At 35.1% G+C, this 24,751-nt stretch overlaps 1 protein-coding gene across 1 annotated transcript in view; it reads right to left on the reverse strand.

Moving 5' to 3' along the window:
* Window positions 1-3,127: 3,127 nt before the first annotated feature.
* The window catches only part of LOC114491857 (transmembrane protease serine 11G-like), a 35,730-nt gene continuing 14,106 nt past the window's right edge, over window positions 3,128-24,751 (reverse strand). The window contains exons 2-10 of the mRNA XM_028506188.2: window positions 23,620-23,741; window positions 22,939-23,057; window positions 19,968-20,035; window positions 19,162-19,319; window positions 12,732-12,770; window positions 11,819-11,990; window positions 10,588-10,847; window positions 6,564-6,706; window positions 3,128-4,214 (exon numbers count right to left, since the gene is read on the reverse strand). Coding sequence (XP_028361989.2) covers window positions 4,053-4,214; window positions 6,564-6,706; window positions 10,588-10,847; window positions 11,819-11,990; window positions 12,732-12,770; window positions 19,162-19,319; window positions 19,968-20,035; window positions 22,939-23,057; window positions 23,620-23,741 — 1,243 coding nt within the window. The 3' untranslated portion in view covers window positions 3,128-4,052. The remainder of the gene's footprint in view (window positions 4,215-6,563; window positions 6,707-10,587; window positions 10,848-11,818; window positions 11,991-12,731; window positions 12,771-19,161; window positions 19,320-19,967; window positions 20,036-22,938; window positions 23,058-23,619; window positions 23,742-24,751) is intronic.

Raw genomic sequence — 24,751 nt, forward strand, 5'->3', positions numbered from 1 at the left:
ATGATGCCTTTTTTAAAAAAAAGTGGGTAAACTCTTTCTAAGTGTATGGATTGTTTATGTTTTTATAAACAGAGAGAACAACATGAAAGGATATATAAAACTTTAAACTTTGATGAACTTAGGAGAAAATTGGGAGAGATTACCAGATTTTTCTTTGTATTAGTCTACATTGGAACACAGTTCATGTAAATTATAGCTTGAAATGATGACAACAGATAATTTAAAAATAACAATGACCAGGAGATGGCGGCATAGTAACACATTTGGTTTAAGTTTCTTAGTACCTTGCAGGGATTTATTTTTTTTTTTAATTCAACTTTAGTTGGCATGCATATTATATTAGTTCCAGGTGTACAATATAGTTATTCTACATTCATGTATTTATATATTTTCAGGATATTAGTGACTATATTCCCTATGCTGTATGTTAAATTACTGTGACCTATTTTTTAACTGGGAGTTTGTGCCTCTTGTTTCCCTTCATGTTTTTTGCTTGTTAGTCTTTCTCTTCTGGCAACCAAAACTACATCACAGATTTCACAGTCCAATCCTTGCTTTATTTGAGTTGGCTTCTTGCTTAAAACATCATTTGATATTTTCAACTTTGTGACGAAGTCACTGTGATTACTTCTCCATTACCTGGTACTCTTTGCTTTGGTTCTCATTAATATATCTTTTTGGGTTATAAGAAATTCCCTGCTTATTAAAAAAGCAAAAAAAATAACTCTGATTCTTTGATATGCCATTAATTGTGGCATTTCTGGGATCTTTGGAAGGTGGAAGGCTGGTTTCTAACCACTTCCATCTTCCTGTGAGGGTCTGGTGGGCCTGCTGTAGTTCATACAGAGTTTCACCTCTCCACTAGCGGACCAAAGATTTGCTACTTTCTACAGTGGTTATCAAAAACACTTTTTACCTTTTTATGTGGTTTTGAATAGAGGACTTGGCTTTATAACACAATTATGTACCCAGTGTCCAGAATACCCAATGTCTGACACATAGAGGCTCAAGAATTATTAAATGAATAAGTGATTATATAAGTCAATAATTTTCAACAGGTGTGCTACCAAATTTTTAAAACATGCAATATTTGACTATTTAATTAGGGGCACTGCCCTCGTTTCCTTTAAATTGTCAAATAAAAAAATAACAACAGCAACCCAATAGCCATTTGGTGTGAATGAATCAAAATTATACCTATTTTTTGATGTGCCACAGAATTTTTGTAATTAGTTTGTGTGTGCCATGAAATGAAAAAGGTTGAAAATCCCGATGTAAGTAGTTACATTGAATGTTCTAGGTCAATAGTTCCCAGTGAAACTTTCTGCGACGATAGAAATGATGTATCTCTGTGCTGCCCAATGTGCCAGAGGTGGCTATTTTGTGTTTAAAATGAGATTAGTATCACTGAGAAAATGAATTTTTGTTAGTATTTAATTTAAATTAATTTAAATCTAAATAGCCCCATCTGATTAGTGGCTACTGTATTGGACAGTTCAGCTTTTAGTGCATAGTGTGGCTGTGCACTTTTCTGCACTCTACACTGTTGGTGAATGATGGACTGGACCATCCTGCCTTAGCCAAATACAAAATGCTGTTTCAAGTAGTATCTATTTATGCATTTTGAAGAGATACTGATGAGTATATATGGTGAAAATTTGCAGGATTTAGGTGTTTGAGAAATCTCTCTCAAGATCTCTCTCTCTCTATATATATATATACACACACGCGTGCACATATACACACACACACACCTCTCTATATAGGTCTCTGTATAGTTCTCTATATCTATCTATCATCTATCTATCTATCTATCTACCTACCTATCTATCTATGTAACTATATATAAAGATATAGATGGACAGACAGAGAAGAATTATTGCCACTGCAGCTCAGCCTTCAAAAAGCCTCCTCCCTCTAGCCAGGTTTAGGTTCCAAATAATGGTAACGTGGCTAGAATGGTCTAGACACAAGTGTGATCATGATGGTCTCATAGTATCCTCAATGCATCAGCATTATAAAAAGGGGGAGAAGATATTCCCAAACTCAATAAGGAAATTATGGGTGCAAGGTTTTTTTTAAAGATTTTATTTATTTATTTTTTAGAGAGGGAAGGGAGGGAGAAAGAGAGAGAGAGAGAGAAACATCAATGTGTGGTTGCTGGGGGTCATGGCCTGCAACCCAGGCATGTACTCTGACTGGGAATTGAACCTGTGACACTTTGGTTCGCAGCCCGCACTCAATCCATTGAGCTATGCCAGCCAGGGCTTGGGTGCAAGATTTTAACAGTGAATTTTTCCTTTGAGTATTGACCTCATGGCAATAGTTCTTAATCGAGGGTGACTTTGCTCCTCAGGGGCCATTTTGCGATATCTGGATTTATTTTTGTCTGTTACAGCTTGGTGGGGTTACTGCTGGCCCCCAGTGTGTAGAAAGAAAGAAGGCTGCTAACCCTTCCACAAAGTGGGGAGTAGCTGCCACCCTCCATGTGCTGTGCCCCCAAAGATTAATCTCTGACAAAATGCCAGTTGTACTGAGGATGAGAAGCTTTGCTGTATAATAATGAGTCAAAGAGAACAAGTTTCACTTTATCATCATAAATATATTTTAATATATATAACAATACTATGTGCAGAAAAAGAGATTCTCTCTTGATATAAAACTAAAAAAAATCTTAACATTGGCACTTATTTCATTAACTAAATTCATTGTAAAAAGAGGAGGGGAAGAAACTAAAGGTTTAGTTGCACAGAAAAACTTTCAGTTTTGTGGCAGTTCAGCTTTTCAGTGTGGCAGTTTTGTGGTACCCTTCATGTACAGTGCCACAAACATATATTTAAATATATTAAACATGACTATTTTATCACAATAATTAAACCATATTACAGATGCTTTCTTGATTATTTGACTATTATCTACAAATACCACTCATCAAAGAATGGCTAACTTTTTAACAGAAAATTGAAATATTATACAAGGTCTTTCCCAAAATCTTGTATTGAATTGTCTACAAATGTCTAATTTTTTATTGGCTTCTGGTGTAAGTTATTTGTGAATATCTTTGTATTGACTTCTCATTCTATGGGTTACTTAATTGTTCTGAAGTTGATTTTAAAAACTGTTTAAAAAATAAACTGCATTGGGAGATAATTAAACAGAATTGAAAAGTAAATTTACACCAAGACTAGAACTTCTCCCATTTTTTGAGGGAAAGTTGCTCCTTTTCATCCAGTCGTTGCCTCTTCTTCTCACTCCTACCCAGTGAAAAGGCCAAGAAACTCTATTTTCTGAACCTCAAATGACATTTTTACAAGTTTAAAACAAAACCCGGTGCTAGGCAATATTTTCAGTTCTCCTGCTGTGTGATTCAAGGATTTAGTTATCATTCCAAAGTAAAAATCAGTGTAGTTGTTTAAAGAGATTAAAATCTGCTTTGTTGGGTGTAAGTAGAAATTACAACTCTTTCCAAGTTTCAAAGACAGGTTAAATATGCATCTGAGGGCACAGGGGGAAGGACTCACAGCAGTGCTACCTCTTAAGTCCCAGTTTCATATCTAGTGCCCCTCCATCCTTTGTGATAGCATTGGCCAAAACTAATTACCTTGATTTGTCTAGTATATGGGCCTATAGATTTTAATGAGAATCATATGATGAGGAAAGTAAAAACAGTGGAGTCAGATGAGAGCAGTGTGCTCTGTCAGGGAAAAACACAGAGAATGCTTAGCCGTTTGGTACTTAATGTTTAAATTACTGGATTACTCTAAAATGAGAAGTTGTGTCGTAGGGACAAAGGTGAGGAAGGTGGTCACCAGAGACACTTGGCAGCAACCTTGGATTTTTGAGGAGTTGATAAGTATCTTTTATGTTCATGGCCACAACACTTCAGATTATGTGGAAGAAAGCCTACTTTTTCCTCTTGTTTAAGGGGAAAGTTGTCAGATCATGCTTAGTTGCATCTTGAACTCGAAGACAGAATATATGGCAGCACACTCTAGACACAATTTGCTAGACCACACATGACATTTACATTTTGGAGGTAGATGATTGTTGCATTAGATGTTAGTTTTAGATTTAATCCAGTCCCGATAACGAGTCACTTTTGTATAAATTCCAGGCTTGTTTTCTTTTCCACAGTCTATTCCCCAGCTTACTATTCCAATAAGATACCAGATGTCTGTATCACGTGCTATAACTAGAGGTCCCCCAGAATCTCCCTAAAGAAGAAGAAAAAATATTGTTAATATAATAGATAAAGGAGTGTAAGAATGAGTTAATCAGCATCTAAATGTCTAATACATTAATATGTTGAAGTATGTAAAATTAATTCTATTTTTACTTACTTTTAGTATTAGTATGATAATTGCGCTTATCATATTATCTCTGCTTATCTCTATTAATGTCTTTGTATTACCCTACATTGGAATGCATCTCATATAAATTATAGCTTGAAATGGACCAGGACATTGCAGCATAGCATAGTAACACATTTGGTCTAAGTTTCTTAGTGCCTTGAAGGAGTGTTATTTTTTAAAATTCAAGTTTAGGGGTATAACATATTCAACATTTATATATTTAGATATTATTGTGGTATTAGTTGTTTGTATTCCTTATGCTGTATGTTACATCACTGTGATTTATTTTATAACTGGAAGTTTGTGCCTCTTATTCTCCTTCATGTTTTTTGCTTATCACCTCACCACCCACCTTCCCCTCTGGCAACCAAAATGTCACTAACATATTGCACAATCCAATTGTTACTTTATTCAAATTGGCTTTTTGCTTATCTCTACTAATATTTCAGTTTTATCCTTGTATAGATTTTTAGTTTTGCTTTATCTAAAGAGAGAGTGAAAACTTTACCTGAGTTTAGGCATTCAGTTCCTACATAAATGATAACCTCAAGCTTCAACTAAATAAAGCCTCTCCTAAGTCTATTATATAGCAAAAATCTCTTGCTTTGAGTTGAATTCTCTCTTTGTTCTACTCACACCAGTTGATAGGAAGGTGTCCGAGACACTGCATCACTGTTTGGCAGTAGGTTTGAGAGGATGAAGGTATGCAAAGGGCACTCAGAGCCAGTATACACCATTTATTGCACACATCATTTTGCTTCCAAACTAAGGTGGAATCCTTAGCCCTAGTGAGCTGGTTTGAAGGTTGTGAATCTTGAGGACTTCCCTAATATCTCCAACCATAGGTTTGAAGAACTGACTTGTAATTTCATCTTTTAGCAATGAACCTATGCATTCTAAAAAAAGTATTATGTGGAAGCAAGCACCTTACAGACTTCTTTTTTAAATAAGAGAAATAATCCCATTTAAAGTAGACATGGTATCTCAGTCTTGTGCCTTTAGTTCTCCTTCCTTACCATGCTGCTCAGTACACCTCAGTGCACTGTGGACCCAGTGTGAAAACCCTGGCCTACCAAAACCTATCCTTCTTAATTCCTTTCCCGTAGTCCCACAGCCTAATACAGGTTCTCAGTATGCTAGTGGTGAAGGAAGGAAGAGAGCATGAACTAATGCAGGGAGGGCATCTGCCCTCTTACAAACTCAAATACAACTCTCTACTCAACAGATTCATTGTTGTGGATTTGAAACTGTTCTAATTATAGACGTATCTGTGTTCCTCTTTGAAAGACATGTTATCCATTTTTATCTTGGACCACTCATGCTGTTTCACTTCTTAAGAAGTAAAGCCAATAGAAGGAGACTTTGTATTCCAGAATATGTAGCCAAATCCTTGTCTCTTGTTCATTGCTTTTAGTTACTTTTATGCTATATTATTAGACTATAAATTCTTTGTGGACTTGTGCTGTTCTGAATGTTTATGCTTCTTCCCTCAGTAATTGCCATAGCCCCAGTAATTCACAAAAATTTACATGAAAAAGTGAGTGAATGTTTACCATTACATGACAGACAGCCAATGGTAAATCAATGCTAGCACCTTTGCATGTAAGAAAATTGCTCATATGTGTGAAACTCTCAAAGCTATTCTTAATCTTTGAAGAATTGTGAAAATTTTGGACCTAGTTTCTAATGCTATAGATAAAATCTTTATTAATTTTGATATTTATTTTTCTCTTTAAATAGCCAGACTTTAAATGTGATATTCTCTTTAAGAGCTTTAAATGTTTAGACAGTTTTTTTTTTCCTCAATCATGTCATTCTATCTGCATGTAGACTATTTAAGGTCAATGGTTCAAGCACTCATAGGATGACATTCTATTGGCTATGGAGATATCTGTTGATCCCTTCTCACAGTGGCTTACAACTTGTAGGAATTAGATATCTAACCATCAATTATAACTATGGCTTGAAGCAATGATTATGTGATTTAGTTTCTCTTATCTGCTGCCACACCTTTTCTCTAATCAAAGCCCTAATGAGGATCAAGGCAATAATAGGAGTATTTCTTATGGTTCTCCCATATCTTGTTTTTATACTCTGGTCTCTCCTCCAAGACTTAATTGTATGGAGTTCCATTAAGTGACATTGATCTATGGTCAGTGAAGTCATCTCTATTCATCAGATTAACTTTTGTGGATTTGAGTCTATTCTTACCTCACAGGCATCGAGTTTTCCTGACAAGAATCCAGCACATATCATTCCTGATGACACAGCACCACCATATACATTAATTTGATTACATATATCATTACTTATGATCTCTATTTCAACTTGCCTCAGAGTATTGGGAAAGGGACCTAAAGAAAAAAAATACATAAATAGGTAAAGAATTTCCAAATTCTTGTTTATGATAGTTAATTGTGTCTTGCAAAGCACAGACCAATGACAAAACATAGTCTGGAAGTTGTGGGACTCCGGGCTTGATGACAGTGCCCAGAATCAAATTGTATTTCTTGGATGCCTTCTTACTTTCTACATGTTAGGTATCATTCTTGTCACATTTACTTCCACTATCTTAATTCTTGTAACAACCACTAAAGGTAGACATGAATATTCTCTTTTTCAATGAATAAACCAAAGCTCAGAGAGTTATGTGCCTTGCTATGATCACTAGCTAAATGGGGACAACATTAGATTTAAACCCAGAGCATTAATCACCATGTAATATAATCTGTGCCAGTTAACCTAATTTACCTGGCAATTTGCCTTCATTGCAAGTTGAGAATTTTTTAGGAAAAGCAATATAGAATGTGTCTTCACTCTCAGGAAGTAACTTCAATACTAAACAGATGGAATACTATTGCTTCATTAAAAAGGCCATATTTACTTTGGTAATAGCTCAAATTGCTATCCAAAAATAATACCAAGGTAAATAACAAATACCAACATAAGAGCTATATTTCATTTCATTAATGACCCACACATTTATGATTTGTTATAATATGAAAAGTATTATTTAATTGTGCATACTATAGTTTTAGCCAGTTTGTTCTCCTCATTTCCTTTTAGTAGCTTTTATTTTAAAGACTGTATTAGTTCTTCATATAAAGATGATACTCTGTTTATAACAGGTTCAAAGACAATTGAGAGGATGAAAGAGGACAAGGCTATTAATCTGAGGAGCAGGTCAGGGTAATTCTGTGCTAAGGAATCTGGTTTTGAGGAGAGAAGATATGAGTTTGTACACTTTGAACAATTTACATGCTGTTTGGCTACTTAATCTTACTAAATGCCATTCTACTCACTGTAAAAAGGGAGAAAATAATACCTATCTCACATATTTACTATGAGGGCTAAAAAATAATGAATACAATAAGTTATAATAATGCCTTGCCCCATATTTAGATTTCAATCAGTGGAAGGTATTGGAGAAATAAGGTTATGTATTTGAAACCCTAATGGTCTAAAAGCTGCACTTTAATGTTAATGAAGGATGGTAAGAGCAAGAGCTTTTAGAAAAGAAAATCTAGGTTACTAGGAATTGTGTCATTCATCATAAATAAACCTAATTCTCTATTTCTGAAACCAGTACATTCACTTACCTAGGACTGACCATCTCGCTGATAAACTAAGTCTTACTCCTCTATAGTCATTAAAGATTCTCTGGGGTCTAGTGAATCTTTCATCTCAGTCATCATTTTTAAGCATGGGAGGGTCATTAAATGACCATTTTCTCTTCACTTCATCTCTGAGTTTGCTTGAAATGCTCCCAGTGAATCTGCTTACCACCTCCACACAGCTGTTCTCCCCACAGCTTTTTTTTAAAAAGTATTGTTTATTGATTATGCTATTACAGTTTTCCTATTTCCCCCCCTTTATCCCCACTCTGCCCTGTACCCCCCAACCCTCCAGCATTCCCCTCTGCTTAGTTCATGTCCATGGGTTGTACATATAAGTTCTTTGAGTAGTCTGTTTCCTATACCATTTTTCCTCTCTCCCCGTCTATTTTATGCCTACTAATTATGCTTCTTCTTCCCTGTACTACATAGCTTTTTAAATAATACAAACTATTTATTTGTGTATGTGTGTCAGCAATATTCAATACTATCTCTTTTTCTGTCTCTAATCAGCATTTGAAATGTATAGGTATTAACAGGCTTTAATCAACTGTGCCCCAACTACTTTTAATTTCCATGTGCCTATTTTTATTTTAGCTCATTGTTATAGGGTGCTTAGTTTTAAATTGTAAGTGCTTTTACTTCTTTAAACTCAAACTTTAAAAAGTAAACTTAAGCACTTAACAATATAATAAATATAATAAGCTATTTTATATCAATACACTATTCAAGGAAGAAACTATCCAGAATAGAAAGTTTTTGTTATGCAAATTGGTAGTGAGATTTTCAATGAGATACAATGGGATAAATATTGGAAGGTAGAAAAAGAAAATCTGGGTAGTTTTTTTTTTTTTTCAGTTTAAAACTGCAGGGAAAAAACACATAAGCAAATATCTAATACTAAACCTTAGTCTGATGCCTAACAATTTCATAAGGTTATTCCTGAAAAGTATGCAACTTGTTGGAACAGAGAAATCAGTGCACAGTAATCTGTACATTCTTGGGCATTGAATAATTCATGATGAAGTCACAAGTCACTCCTAAACTACTACTCTTGAGAGAGGTGGTCTTAAGTTTAATTAGATTTTAGAGGAAGTACAATAGTTCTGCCCTATTGGTAGATGCTGTATGTTCCTACTCTAATCAGTAAGTGGTTTGTCTAATCCCAAACGATTTACTTCCCCTTCGTATTTATCTCCATTGTCTATAGAACAAGGCAGAACTCCCAGAGACAAGGAAAAGAACTCTCAGGTTATAACAACAGTGTATCAACCTGGATCCCATGTCAAAATTTTGAAGAACATATTGAAGGAAAACAGACTCCTATGAAATTCAACTGATGGACACTCAGTAGATAAAAGCTATACTTTGAGCCAAAAAATAAATAAGAATATAACTTCATAATAAGAGCCTGGAACGAGAATCAGAAAATCAAGGGCAGATTAAATCATATATAAAAAGTGCAACCAAGAGAGACCCATATTAGTATCTAAGTGCCTATCTGTGGTTTATTGTGTATTTATTACTAATTATAGTGAAATATCTACTTGTTAGCTTTATAAACTTTCAAATTCAAAAACTGTTTCATAGACACATGGATCACATGACCCCATGTAATATTTAGCATTAGAAATGCTATTCAAATTGCTTACCAAAGACTATTGCTGTTTATTTATGATACATTACAGAAGCTTATTGTTAGTACTGTTCACAAATAACGTACTTGAAGACTCATGCAAAACTCATATGTAGAATCTCTATATATGAAACACAGCAACAAAAGAAAAATCCTATGAAAAATTTTGTTTGAAAAGAAAATTATAACTACTTTTTTGGTTTTTTATTTTATTTTAATTGTTGTTGCAGTACAATTTTTTATCTTTTACTACCATCCCAGCCCACTGACCCAGCTCTCCTCTCCTCCCTCCCATTTTCACTCACCCTAGTTTTTTATCCATGTGTCCTTTGTACTTGTTCCTGTAAACCCTTCCCCTTTTCCCCTGAAATTCCCCTGAAATTCCCTCCCCTCTCCCCTCTGAACACTTATACTGTTCTCTATTTCAGTGTATTTGGTTATATTTTGCTTGTTTCTTTGTTTTGTTGTTTAGGTTCCTGCTAAAGGTGAGATCATATGGTATTTGTCTTTCACCGCCTGGCTTATTTCACTTAGCATAATGCTTTCCAGTTGCATCCATGCTGTTGCAAAGGGTAGGAGCTCCTTCTTTCTTTCTGCTGCACAGAATTCCATTGTGTAAATGTACCATAAGACCCTATGCACCCCAATGTTCATAGCAGCACAATTTATAATAGTCAAATGTTGGAAGCAACCTAGGTGCCCATCAGTAAATGAATGGATCAAAAAACTATGGAAAATTGTAACTATGTTTTTGAGAAGCCCATAAAGAAGACAATAGACATAGATACTGTGAAATAGTATCTAAGCCAAAGTTTTCATGATTCACTATATCTAGGCTTTTGCTTGTTGTTTTCACCATGTGTTTCATGGGACCCATTGATTTCACCTTTTATTTTCTATATTTTGATTTGGTAACTTATTTTATATCTCTATTCAGATGGAGGTTTTTATCTTTTTGCTTGGGTGTTTTTACTAAGATACTCACCATTTGCTTTAAATGCTCCCCATCCAGTGACAAACACTTTACTCTCAGGCAAGACTTCAAAAGTAGTATCTGGGAGACAGACCGTGTGCACATCTTCGGAAAATAGGACAGGGGTGGAGAGCTTCACCACAGCGATGTCGTCATCATGCTTATGGGCAGCATAGTTTTCATGAATGATAATTGACTGCACCTTTCTTCTCATTAGTGGAGGGCTTAGAGTTGTTCCAAAACTAGCCATCCAGAGTTTGGGGTTTTTGTAACTGATCACAGATTGAAAGGATTATGGTTGGTTCATTTCTGATCTAAAGTAACCAGGGAGGGACTCTGGATGAGCATGGGTGGGAGAAGGGCAAATTGTTTAAGATGATAGTTGATTGGGATCCTCCCAGCTTCTCATCTGAGGCTTCTCCCCTAGCTCTGCTTTGTGTTCATTTAGCGGATGACAAATCCCCCACCCTTCTAATGTAGCTCTAATTACTCTCCCACAGGCACAGTTTGTATGCTTTTTAAAGGAAACAATGTGTGTATGTTATTGCTATGTTGAAGAAAATGTAAATAAATAAAAATTAAAGATATACACACATATACACTCATATCCATGCATAGTTATACATATACATTTTTGTACATATATATGTATATGGTTATAGAGAGAAAAGAACAGAGAGAGCAAGTGGGGGGAGAGGGAGAGAAGGAGATGGTAAAATCTGAAGCAAAATAGATAAATTCTTCAATTCTTTTCTCATCATTTCTTTTAGGTTAACATTTTATCCAGAATATTTTCCCATTTTATATGAATTTCCCTAGAGGCTTCATTGTTTCCAAGGTTCCATATGTTAAATCTTCAATGAGGATATAAATAATCAAAGTAGAGACCAAAGATATTCATGTGGGATAATCAGATGTAAATTTGTGAACTGGGACATTATTAGCAGAATTTTTAAAAAATCTACAATATAGATCCGGAAAACTGGTGTGTTTACATTTTGACAATGTTGGCTTATTCCTAAAGTTGAGGCTGCTGGGTATATATATTCAATTAGAACTGAAGCTATTCTGTTTACTTTTTTCTACTATTCAGTAATTGTTACTTCTCCTGAGCCTGCAGGAAAATCGTCAGTACCATTGGTGGGGGGGGGGCTAAGATGACTAATGAAAAAATGGATAAGTACTATAGAAAGTAAAGGTGAGAAAAATAAATGAAATCTGTTGGTACAGACAGAGGACTTACGTGTCAAAGCAATGAGCAGCTGTCAGGAGCCACTCCTCACTGATCAAAGATGCCCCACAGAAATGCACGCCATCCATTTGCAGGCTGGCTTGCCATGGCCAGTCGGCTTTCTTGGCAACATAACCAGCAGCAATTTTTTCCATGGACGGGGACTCTCTCCCTAAACCACAACCTGTCACAAGACAATAAGACGGTTATTTCCAGAGTTATAAACGTGTGTGAGTATGTTGGCACATAATAAAGTTGGAAACATTCATAGGTTTGCCTTGCCTTAAAAATTAATCAAAATTATATGATAGAATGATAATTATTCACATTGAAAAAAAGATTAACTTTAAAAATGACATATTTAACACCATCCCTGATATATTTAAAGCAATTTCACTCAATTTTTTAAACATATATTTTTTGGATCATGTTCTTATTTATCTGCAGCATTTACCCCAGTGACATTTGACAACTTTGATTTTAAATGTACACTAATTATTGCAGAAAAATGCTATTTTTACTATATTAAAGTACTTGTCTAAAATTACAACCATTACATTACTATAGTATAAATGTGACAGTTTACATATTAAAGTTAGTGAGGATCATTCATTTCTAAGCAAGGTTTTCTACTTAAAGTGAGCCAAATAAAAAGAAATAAGATAAAATGAAGGCATTTTTAAAGAAGTCATCAGTGAAATCTTCTGTAAGGAAGAGCAACTTATTTCCAAGGAGTCCATATGACATTCCTCACTATTAGTAGTAATTATTTTCTCTTGAGGAGACTTAAATCATGTATCCACTCAGAGATATTACATATGTTTGGAAATGTCAATAGTAAACATGAGAGTAAAGAAACTCTCCCAAGTGTTTTTAATTTCTATTATTTGATTTATAACCATCTCAGGGGTGTTCTTGAACTTACCACTGTTGAGAAGGTGCTCTGCTTGTGCTTCATTTACAGCTGGAAGACAACACAAGATGATCACTCCACAGTGGAACAATTATAACTTAAAGCATTGTACTTATATGACATGAATATTTCTGGTTTAGTTTAAAGGCAATAGAATAAAATCCTACAAAAAGAAGAGGCTTAGAAATTTATTATAGTCTTCACTGACTACTACACACAGACTCCAGGAAAACACTGGTTCATGATTATAAAAACATTGGCCGAGAGAACAGCATGTAATTAATTAATGCCATACCAATTTATTAAAATATAAGTGAAACAGAAGAGGGTCTAAGAATATTTTTACGTGCTCTACCATACGTTGGTTACCATTCTCCACTGCCCTCATGTGCACGGCAGTCTCACTGTAAAGTGCTCAAGAATCTCAGACACCTGGAATCTAGGGTTGGTCCACAGATGCTCCCTGTGGAATCAAAATCCACCAATGTGCTAATGAATCCTCAAAATAAGTTAGGTATGTTTTCATGAAGTAAAATAGAAAAAAATGTGATTAGTCACTGTTCCCCACAAGAAAGATGGACTCTTTCTTATGCCAGATAGTACCCTGAGCGACCTAGAACCACACTTTGTTACAGCAAAAGCTACTGTAGCGTTTCAGTAAGCCTGCGAATTAATGAGCCTTTAATGTAGGGCAGACACTGCAGAGGATTATCAAATTTTTCTGCAGATAATGATGGGTAGGGAGTTTATTAGAATAAGTCCCTTAGAATTAAGTTTTACCAACAATAACACTTCTTTAATGGCCCCTGTGGCCTTTAGAGTAAACCCAAACTTCCTACCTGATCTGCATGCCACAGTCCCTATTTATGTCTTTGTTTGTATGTTGAACTACTCTTGCTTTTAGCCAACCCATTTGCCAACTTGATCTTCCTGCTTTTTTATTGTGCCCAGGTGTTTCTGCCTTTTCTTTGTTCTAGCTGCCCCTTCTGCCAGGAATGTTCTTCCCTTGGCCTTGTGTGTGTGTGCGCACGTGTTTGCGTGTGTGCGTGTGTGTTGGCTCCCCATTGTCATTTAGAGCACAGCTTTAACTCTTCTCCTCAAAGAGACCTTCCATGCCAACCAAATCTAAATTTTCCTTCTATTCTTTGCATAAAATTTCATATTATTGGATATTGTCTTGCTTATAGGATCACTATCTTTCTTACCCCAGTTAGAATGTGTGCTCTGTGAGAAGGGAGAATTTAGTTCTTGGCAAAGATAGATTCTCAATAAATAGTTACTGAATGAATAGATGGGCAGTAATGACAACTAATAACTTATTATTATATGCCAGGGATTGTGACAAACATTTCACATTACTTAGTTATTATATCTTCACAATAATATTACCAGCCAAATTAAAGACATGACTTAAATAGTTCTTGTGGCCAAAAGCTTGTCCTGTAACCATTTCACTGTAAGGTCAGTTATAGTTCAATGTCACCTTCTTCATGTTATGGATCAGTGAGAGAGAGCTGAAATTATGGTTGGTTCACAGCTAATTTTAACCCAGGCTCATATATATGAAGAAACTATTGATGAACCTCTATGATGATGCTATATCTCACATGTGAACATTATCCAATAGATGATTCTACCTGCAGCATACAAATAACTAACTACTCTAAAGATTACTCATCAGATAAAAAGAAAAGAACTCTGGAAGCTGGAAGGAAAAAAGGCAGAATGACTAGACACTTCACAATTTCAGGAAAGACAATATGGTGGGTTTCCTTGGTTTTCTCCTGTTCTCACATATACTTTGGACTGGAGACTGAGAGAGGCCTGCAATCTGGAATCACTGAGAGGCATAAACAAAAAGTCCCAAGAGGAATGTTTTACTCTCCATCCAAATCCAAGGAAAGAAGAAGCACAACAGAGACTTAGTGGGGAGCCCAAAACTTCTGCTTTACAACCCAGGACTGGCCATCCATTCTGCTAGCAGTAGTAACATCAATGACAGCAGAAGTCCCTGATCATCCCAACGTTCACTTCCCAACCAGGCCCCCAACTGGCAGACTGATATACCCACAGTAACAATATCAACCTGCATCCACCAACCAACATAAGTAGGTTCAGGCTCATTGTATGCCTCCACAGTGTGTGGTCCAGGGATAGAAGGCAGCCCAGAGAATCATGTTCTATTTCCACACATGGTACCAGCAGCAGGATTAAGAGGAAACCTCAGAAAACAAGAATAGCACTGTAAGGACTCTGAAAACTAAATTGTTATCAAAATGACAAAAGTAAGTGAGAATCAAAACTTTAAATCTAAACAGGTTGGCTGTTTCTCCCACAGAATGGGAGAACATATTTGCCAGTACATCTACTAAGGGGTTAATATCCAAAATTTATAAAGAACTTACAAAGCTCAACTCCAAAAACAACCCTATTAAAAATGGGCAAATGTCTATTCAGGACCTGAATAGACACTGCTCCAAGGACATACAGATGGCCAGCAGACATATGAAAAGATGCTCAAAGTCATTAATCACTGAAGAAATTCAAATTAAAACCACAATGAGATATCATCTCATACCTGTCAGAATGGCTACCATCAATAAAACAACAAATAAGTGTGCTGGTGAAGATGTGGACAAAAGGGAATGCTTTTGCACTGTTGGTGGGAATGCAGACTGGTACAACCATTATGGAAAGCAGTATAGAGATACCTCAAAAATTTAAAAATGAATCTGCCTTTTGACCCAGCTATCCTTCTGGGAATATGTCTGAAGGAACCCAAAATACTAATTTGAAAGAATATAAGCACCCCTATGTTCATTACAGTGTTATTTACAATCACCCAAGAAGTAGCCCAAGTAAAGTAGGTCCATCAGTAGAAGAGTTTATAAAACAACTGTGGAACATTTACCCAATGGAGTACTACTCAGTCATAAAAAAAATAAAAGTTTGCCCTTTGTGGTAGTGTGGATAGACCTGGAGAACATTAGTCTAAATGAAATAAGCCAGTCAGAGAAAGACAAATACCATATGATTTCACTCATCTATGGAATCTAATAACAAACTGAACTAACAAGGCAAATGGAGACAAACTCATAAGTAGGGAGCAGGATGACAGCTAATGGGTGGAGGGAAGGTAGGGGGTAGAGAGACTGAGCAAAAAGGAAAAAGGACTCATGTGCATGGACAACAGTGTGGTGATTGGTGGGGGAAAGGGACATAAGGGAACTAAATGGTAATAAAAAATACAATAAAGATTAAAAAATAAAGAATTTTTTAAAAAGTCTTGAATATTGCCAAAAAAGGAAAAAATTAAAAAGTACATTAATAATTGCCCCATGGAAAACAAAATATTCACTTTTAACTATAATGAAAGTGTGCAGAATTTGTATACTAAAAGTTACAAAATATTGTAACAAAATATTGTAACATTTGTACAAAAGAAGTTACTCAACATAGTAAAAATGCTAATTATTCTCAAATTATTCTATAAGTTTAGAAAAAAATTCTATCAAAATCACAGCTGGTTTCTTAGTAGACCCAGACAAAATTATTGTAAAATTTATATAGAAAGGAGTCAGAGTATTCAATACAGTTTTTTAAAATCTTCACCCAAGGACATGCTTATTGTTTTTTTTAGAGAGAGAGAAGGGAAAGAGAGGGAGAAAAACATCAATATGAGAGAGAAACCTTGATCAATTGTGTCTTGTATGTGCCTTAATCAAAGACAGAACTGACAACCAAGATATATTGCCCTCACCAGGAATTGAACTCATGAGATTTCATTCTAGAGGAGGGCTTTCTAACCAAGTGAGCCACACTGGCCAGGGTAGTTTTGATAAAGAATAATAAAGTGGGTGGAAGCATTTTCCTCAATGCTAAGACTTGCTATATAGCTACAGTAATCAAGAAGGCAAGATCCTGATGAAAGGATAGGCAAATCAATGAAACAGAAGAAAAAACTCAAAATAAATCTACACAAAAATGCCCAAGTAATTTTTGACAACAGGGGAAATGGAATTCAATCAAGGACAGACAGCCTTTGCAATGAACAGTGCTGAAGCAATTGGGCACGCATTCGCAAAAAAGTGAGCCTCTACCTACACTTCACGGCTTATACAAAATTTAGCTCAAAATGGCTTAGAGATCATATGTTATACAAAACTATTAACATGTATAAAAATAAATATAAATATATAAAAGATATAAGTAAAATAATGTAAAATTATAAACATATAAATGTTGGGAACCGCCCTGACTGGTATCAGAAGCTGAAACCCCCGCCTAGGCTAAGGCTGAGGGAACGCCCTTGGAACCATAAGCCAGCAAGGAGACAAGGGCTTATCTCCCTGGCAGGAATGCTGCTTCTGCTGCTGAACCCCAAAAAGCTTGGTCGGTTAGCCAAAGACGGGTAAGATTCCCCACGGGGGGAATGACCTAAGCCAGGCACGATCACTTTGGGAGGCCCCCCAAAAGAAGGACTTTGGGGGCTGCAGCCAAAGAGGGTGACGGACCCTTGCTCCTCGGCTTTGACAGAGCCTGAGTTCTCATCGTCTGGGAGAAAATCTCCTTATTGCCTTAGTTCCCACCTAAGCCTGAAACAATGACAGGGTGGTGCAGCTCTGTGCTGAAAAGGGGCGGATTCCCTGGGTGATCAGGCCTAAGAAAGAACATGTAAATTACTGTGAAACCTTCTTTGTTTCAAATGCTCTCAGCTGAAAGAGAGGGGTCCAAGGAGGAAGTTTGTTCCTCAAAGTCTTACAGCTCTTTGACCCCCACTCAATAGACCAGCAGAGTTCCTTGTTTTCTATGGTTCCTTACTTCCCCCTGATAAGTACTGTACTTTACCTGAATTATTATGCAAAATGAGCCCAATAAAAGCATGTATGGACGGTAAATCAGGGCCCTCCCCCACTAGGGGGGCTGGCCATTCTGTCCCTACTTTCCCACAGAAACTAGTTTGTCTCTGTATATGTTTGTTTCTCTTGTGTTTTTCGGCGAGCCATCCACAGCGTTCCGTGGTCACTGCTGGCCGGTGACCCACGCGCAACATATAAAAGAATATAGGAAGAAATTGTCAGAGACACAAAACCAGGGGAAAAGTTAGATTTACTACCCAAAGCCCTATCTATAAGAGGGAAGTTTGAATAATTGGTGTCATCAAAATTCAAAACTTTTGCTCTGTGAGAGATTCTTTACAGTATGAGAAGGCAAATAATATACCAGTAGAAAATATTTGCAAATCACATATCTGACAAAGGCCATATATCTAGAGCATATATGAAACTCTCAAACAAGGGTGGGAGGTGGGGATGGCTGGGATGGGGGGGAGAGGTGGGGCTGAAATGGAGACAACTGACCTTGAACAACAATAAAAATGAAAAAAATAGAAAACAACTCAATAGAAAAAAGTTGCACAGACACTTCATCAAAGAGGATATACAGATAAAAAATAAGCACATAAAAAGATGTTCCTTATTATTAGCTATTGAAGAAATGCAAATTAAAGCTACAATGAAATATCTATCTATCAAAAAGCCTAAGATGAAAAGTAGTGATTATGCTAAATTCTAGCAAGGATGCAAATAAACTGGGTTACTCATACATTGCTGGTACCTATAGGGGAAGGAAGCAACATGGTACTCTAGAAAGCAGTTTGTTAGTTTCTTTCAAAATTAAAAAGAATAGATTTACCAAGCAACACAGCAACTGTATTCTCGGGCATTTGACCTAGAGGAATGGAGACTTATTTTCATGTAGGAACTTGTACACAAATAGCAGCTTCATTGTAGTAGCCAAAATCTTGAAATTACCCAAATGGTCTTTAATAGATAAGGCATTAAACAAACTACAGTACTATGTGATTGATACTACTTGGCACAAACAAAACAAAAAACTATGGATGCACACAAAAACATGCATAAACTTCAAGAAAATTATGCTAAGCCAAAAGGTCAGTCTCAAAGGATATAAAGGGTATGATTCCATTTATGTAACATTCATGAAATAATATAATTCCATAGCTAGAGAATGGATGAGTGGCTGCCTTGGGCTACAGACAGGCAGAGGGCATGGACATGGCTACAATGAGGTGACACAAGGGAGCCTTGTCATGGCACGGTAGTAGAGCGCAGGTTTTTATCATATCTGTGCTTAATTAATTCCAATGATTACACTAAGATCTCTCCTTTAGAAAAGTAGGAAATACTAGTATATTTCTGTTATCATATAATTATTCTTTCATAGTTATTTTCATATTAACCACCAAAGGAAGATGTCTTGGTGTTGCTTGTGTGTGGTTTTGTTTATTATCGAGTAAATGAGAGACTTAAAAATGAAAAGAGGTTTCGTTTTGTGGTGAAATAAAGAATCTTTTTTTCATAGCTGAGAAGATAGTTAAAATAATTGACTAAAACAATGAAAGAAAAATGGTATTTCTTACCTGTAAGATAAGGTAATGTATCTATCCTCAAGAAGCTTTCATTTAATTTTAACTTCTGATATAAAATGTCAGCAGCTTGTCTCTTTATTGTGTCTGCGTTGTTAGAAACAAATTGAAATTTAAGTAATACATCTGTTTCCAAACCATCATTACTTGACCTGGAAAACAAAAACACCAGAATAAATGAAAGAGGTTGTAGCCATATTATTATTTTATACCTTATTATTTAAACATTAGTTATGTCATCAAAAAATACTACATAAATATTTTATATACTTTATTATCATGGATTTATTCCCTTTCATGTATCATATAGGTGTTAATATATTAATTATTTCCTGCTTGTATCGCTCAATCATGTTCAGGAAGGTAAGAACTAAGAGTTGTAACAGAGAGTTCTAGCATTTTCTTTCTGGAAAAATACATCAAAAGCACCTGTTAAATTCATCAACTCTGTCTACATATATTTTTTCTGCATTTTTAAAAAATTATAATATCTTTTTATGTTTAAAATTTAAGTAAAATTTAAAAATTAGGTAACTTTATTTAATGATTATGAAAATCTTTAACTGAAATGCAGGTCTTTAAAAGGACAACCAGTAGAATATATTTCATCTCTATCTAGTTAAGGAAGCCTCTTCCTATAGGTATATACAGGAGGGGTAACAATTAAATGTATTAATATTAATTTATTTTTGCTCTTGACATATCTAAAATTTTTGGATCCTGACCACAAAGCAAATAATTGAATAACTAAATAATACAAAATTGCCTTTTTATTATACAAATTGATTAGTTACAATTACCTGAAGTTGATAGCATGAGACTTGATGTAATGATGATTTAAACTGGAACTTTGGAATATATTATCTATCTGAGAAAAGAAAAAAAACAGTATAGAACTTTGCTAAATATGATTTTCACACATTTGAATGCATCACAAAAGAGTTTGTATAAAACATGCAGTGATTCAAAAAGCATTTAATTGTAAGTTTGTTTATACTTAACTATTTGGGCATAATCCTCTTATCATAAAGGTCATCTTTGAAATTAGATGGTGATAGTTGAACAACTTGTACCATGGTAAAGATGGCTGATAGAGAGTTAAATTAATTGAAATATTTCAATAGTCAGTATAAAATATAGAGTTTGAGGTATAAGATCATTTCTTTGAAAACTTGGTATATATGGACTTAAAACCCACTATCACTGAAGCTCAGTTATTCTCATGGAGATGATTAAGAAATCAATTTTTTAGGCTTTACTAAAACTTTTTAGGGCATATTTTTATCCTGTGGTAAATGGGAAAAGGAATATATATTTATGGAGTATGTTTTTAAAATAAATACACTCAATAAAAATCATAAAATAATTACTTAAATAAGACTATGCTATTTATGTGTCATTTTAAACTTCTCTGGGATAATTTCTCTGTAGTATAAATTCCTACAGAAAATTATTTCTTACTAAAGTCATAGCTTGTTACAGAATTTGTGGTTTTACAAACCTTTTCATTAGCATCAGTCTGGCTTTTCAGGGAAAATAGATGGATCATGTACCAAAATTAAGTGAGCCCAAGTCTCAGTAATGGTTTTCTCAAATCAGGAGTGAAGAACTGCCAGACTGTGAAACTAGGTGTGTGGTGAGCACATACTTTTCATTCATCTGATTTGGTTGTAAAATTTATTCTGATAGGGTGTCATGTTATATCATATTACATAGGTTGGTGAACATAAGTTTATTGAGAAATTAATAGTTATTCAAAAATCAATGACCATCTGTTTTTCTCCTATGAAGAATAATTTGTTTTTTAATGAAATCATTTTATATACCACACATGTCCATTTATATGACAAAACTAATGCATATCCATTGTTAAAAAAGTTATAAAAAGCTAGCAATACAGAAACATTTAATGAAAAGTATTAAAATAATTTAAAATCACTGTAGAAAACATGCTATTTATATTTTGGTATATGTACTTCCAGATTTTATATATTTTATTACAAATTCTGTGCCTATCTACTTCCATTCTCTTTTCAATTTTTTTTATTGTTTCCCTTTAAATCACAACTTTATGAACCATTATTGCCCATGGCAATTAAGCATATAAACAGTCTGGAGTATTGAATTTCACAAGATGTCTCTAAATTTCATTTTAGGTACTGGTTTGGGTCATCTCTTCCAGGAAAATGTTTGCTAGAACTGAAACTCACAGTCCAACTCAGGTATCAGCAAATTATAGCCTATAGGACAAATGTAGCCAGCATTTGTTTTTGTGTGCCCATCACCTAAGAGTAGTCTTCACATTATTTTGGTAGTCGGAAAAAAAAAGGAATAATGTTTTTTGACACCTAAAGATTTTACAAAATTCAACTTTCAGTGTCCTCAATAAAGTTTTATTGAACCACAGCCACGGTCATTTGTGGCTGTGTCCTCTGTGGCTGCGGAGGCACTACAACGACAGATTGGAACTTCAGAGAAGCCAAACAGCCTGCAAAGCCTGAAAATATTTACTGTCTGGCATTTACAGAAAACATTGCCAATTCCTGGTCTCAGTTACTGTGCTTCTAAATATGATACTTCTTATCTTGACATTGTCACCATTTATACTCTAGAGGAAAAGTCCTATCCTAGTGAACTCATTTATTTCCTCATCATCTCTCTGGTGAGTACTTTTATTATCCTACCATGGGGCAAATGCTGTGACAGGCACTAGAACTGTAAGAATACAAAGACTTCACCTCTCACAAATCCAGAGGGGCCTAGACATATGAAATAATAATGACGTCACAAAGTGGTAAGGGCTCTAGCAGAGGTGTGTGAAAAGCTCCATGAGGGCACTAGAAACAGATGTTAATGTTCATTCAGACATTACTTTTCATACTTTTTATTTCCAACATAAACTGATTCTCAGACTAATTCAGAGGTCAGTGTGATTATCCTTATTTCATAGTGGAAACCTTCAGGGGTCAGGTAGCTTTCCCAATGTTGAAAAGCTGGCAAAGGGTAAAGCTGGGATAGGAATCTAGATGTTCTGACTTCAAAGCTTAGGCTGTCTTTAATTCAATAGATTTCTTCTTGTAACAAAATAGTCTATGTTCTGCCAATTCCACTTTGTAGCATCCTTCAACTCATTTCATCACCTTCTGCTTTTGGTTGGGAAATGGCTGAAGAAATGTTTCTGAACATGGCAAGAATAATCTTTCGCCTTTGGTCAACACGCAGTAGAAGCAGTGTATATAACTGAAGTCTTCAGTTGAAGTCTGTGTGTTTCTGTGCTCCAGTTTTCAGGAAATGTATTAGGGTCACACATACATAGTAGGTGTGCAATAACTGATATACGGTAAGATTGTCTGTGCCTCAATGATTGAGTTATTCAATGAATGATTAAGATACTTTTTTTGTATTTAAGCCATTTATTGTCCTAATAAGCTTGTGTTGTTCAGTCTTTGGTGCAATTATCCTTTTTCCAGTGTACCTGAGATGATGTTGGTTAGAGTTGCCAGGATCACCAAATAAAAATACAGTTAACCTTTAATTTCAGATAAATAATAAACTACTTTTTTAGTAAAAGCATGTTTTAAATATTGAGTGACATATAGTTTGGGGAAGATGTAAAATTAAAATATAACTGGGCATTCTGTATTTTATCCAGAAAACCCAGCATAAGTGTGTAGTTTGGTGTGTTCTCAACTTGCCTCTCACTTTCTTTTATCCCCCTTCTTCCCAACAGTATTGTCAGAGTAGGAACGATCCAGAAAAACTTAGACTTACCTCTTCACTGATTTTTTGTTTCAGGTCAGTCCTAATTTTTGAGTGTTCTACTGAAAAATCAGGATTATATTTAATACTGGGGATCTGGAAGGAGGTTTGGTAATAGTGTACCGTTTGATCTGGAAGGGAAAAATGCATGGTTTCTCTTTAGTTCACATGAGTTATATAAGTAAGACAAATGGAGGGGATGGTGTGCAAAAGTGTCTTATAATTGTAAACTCCTGAGAGTCAAACATTCAATAGCTGCAGCCAATACCTCCCTCTTCCTTTTTAAGACCACACATTCTCAGTCCTGTAGTTTTCAGTTGTGTCCTGACACAAGTGCACCTCAAAGTTAGAATTGCTGGTAAAATCAATATTTTATTCTCAGTGCACTGAGTAATATTAAACCATACAATAACATAGGATGTAAATCTATGGCATTGATCAAGAGATAATCTTATATGAACCAAGTCAAATTTTAATGCTAGAAGCAATTTTTTGTACATAAAGAATTATAAATTTCTGAACTGTTGATAAATTTATGCAAATCAACATTACATTATGCAGTTTGTATGTACTCATGAAAATCCTTGCTGCAGTGAAAATTGTATTCTAAAACATTAGGAAATATTAAAATTTTGAAATAATTGAATATTTAAACCTTTAAATATAAAAAAATACAATGAGATAGATTCTTACCAAATGCCAAAAAATACACCAGGAGACTGATGATTATTGCTAGAGTCAACACAACAGCTGTAATGATAAGGGCAATCATCCATGGTTTCAAGGAATTTTTTCTTCTCCCTCGTATTGGTGGCCTTTTGAGAGAAAGTTGTGTTTTATGAATTTAAACACTAGAATCTCACTTTCACATAGTTTTTGGCATAGAATTTTTTTGAATTCATGGTTAGCTCATACTGCATTTGGTAGCATTTAAATATATTTTCTATAAAAATATAGAAAAAATACTGTCAATAAAAACTCATTGATGTTTGATTTTATATCTTGATTTTTAAAAGTCAGAATTATACTGTAGTGGCTATTGTTTTGTATATATCCCAGTCCAGTAACTAAATGTACTGAAATAGTTTTTCTTTGTAAATAAACAAATACCAGACATTTGGTTCATGTGTTCAAATCACCATGAGCCTAATGGAGTGAGGGCATGTGGGCCACTCCTCTCATTCTAGCCTGAACAAACAGAGGCTCAAAGTTGGATACTGGAGAATCTGGAATGAGGATTTGAGCTCTTAGGGCTTTCTTCACACTTCTGTACTTAAACTCATAATCCCTGTTTATAAAACAAGTAATCTGCAATACATACAAAGAGCATCTAAAACAGGAAACATAGAAGAAAACAATAGAGAACAATGAGGAAGAACTAATAAATACAACAAAAAATATCATTTATATAATGAACAAACAAAGATAGCTCAGGACATTGAAGCCAGGAACTCTGTGGCGTGAGAACCAGTGGTGATGTATGACGAATATCTATTTCATAGAGTTACAAGATTCAAACCTGTGATTTTGATAGATAATATTTCATAGAATAAGGCCATATTTAGTTGCACAAATAATGAGCAATTTAAAGAAAAATGATAATGCAATAATCGTACCAGTGGCATGCAAATATGGCAAAAAATATGAAAGAGGCATCCAGATGCTTGACATTTAGCACACATTTGTGGAAACAGGAAAATGTGACACAGCCCTTCTCCCCCAGTTTCAGGGCCTACAACCTAAAGACCAAGTGTGAATAATTATGAAATTGAGACAGGCTAGGAACAGACCAACAGGGGCTGTCCAGGAATATCTAACCCACAAG

This window comes from Phyllostomus discolor, chromosome 1, assembly GCF_004126475.2.
Source record: "Phyllostomus discolor isolate MPI-MPIP mPhyDis1 chromosome 1, mPhyDis1.pri.v3, whole genome shotgun sequence".
In the NCBI taxonomy this organism is placed as follows: domain Eukaryota; kingdom Metazoa; phylum Chordata; class Mammalia; order Chiroptera; family Phyllostomidae; genus Phyllostomus; species Phyllostomus discolor.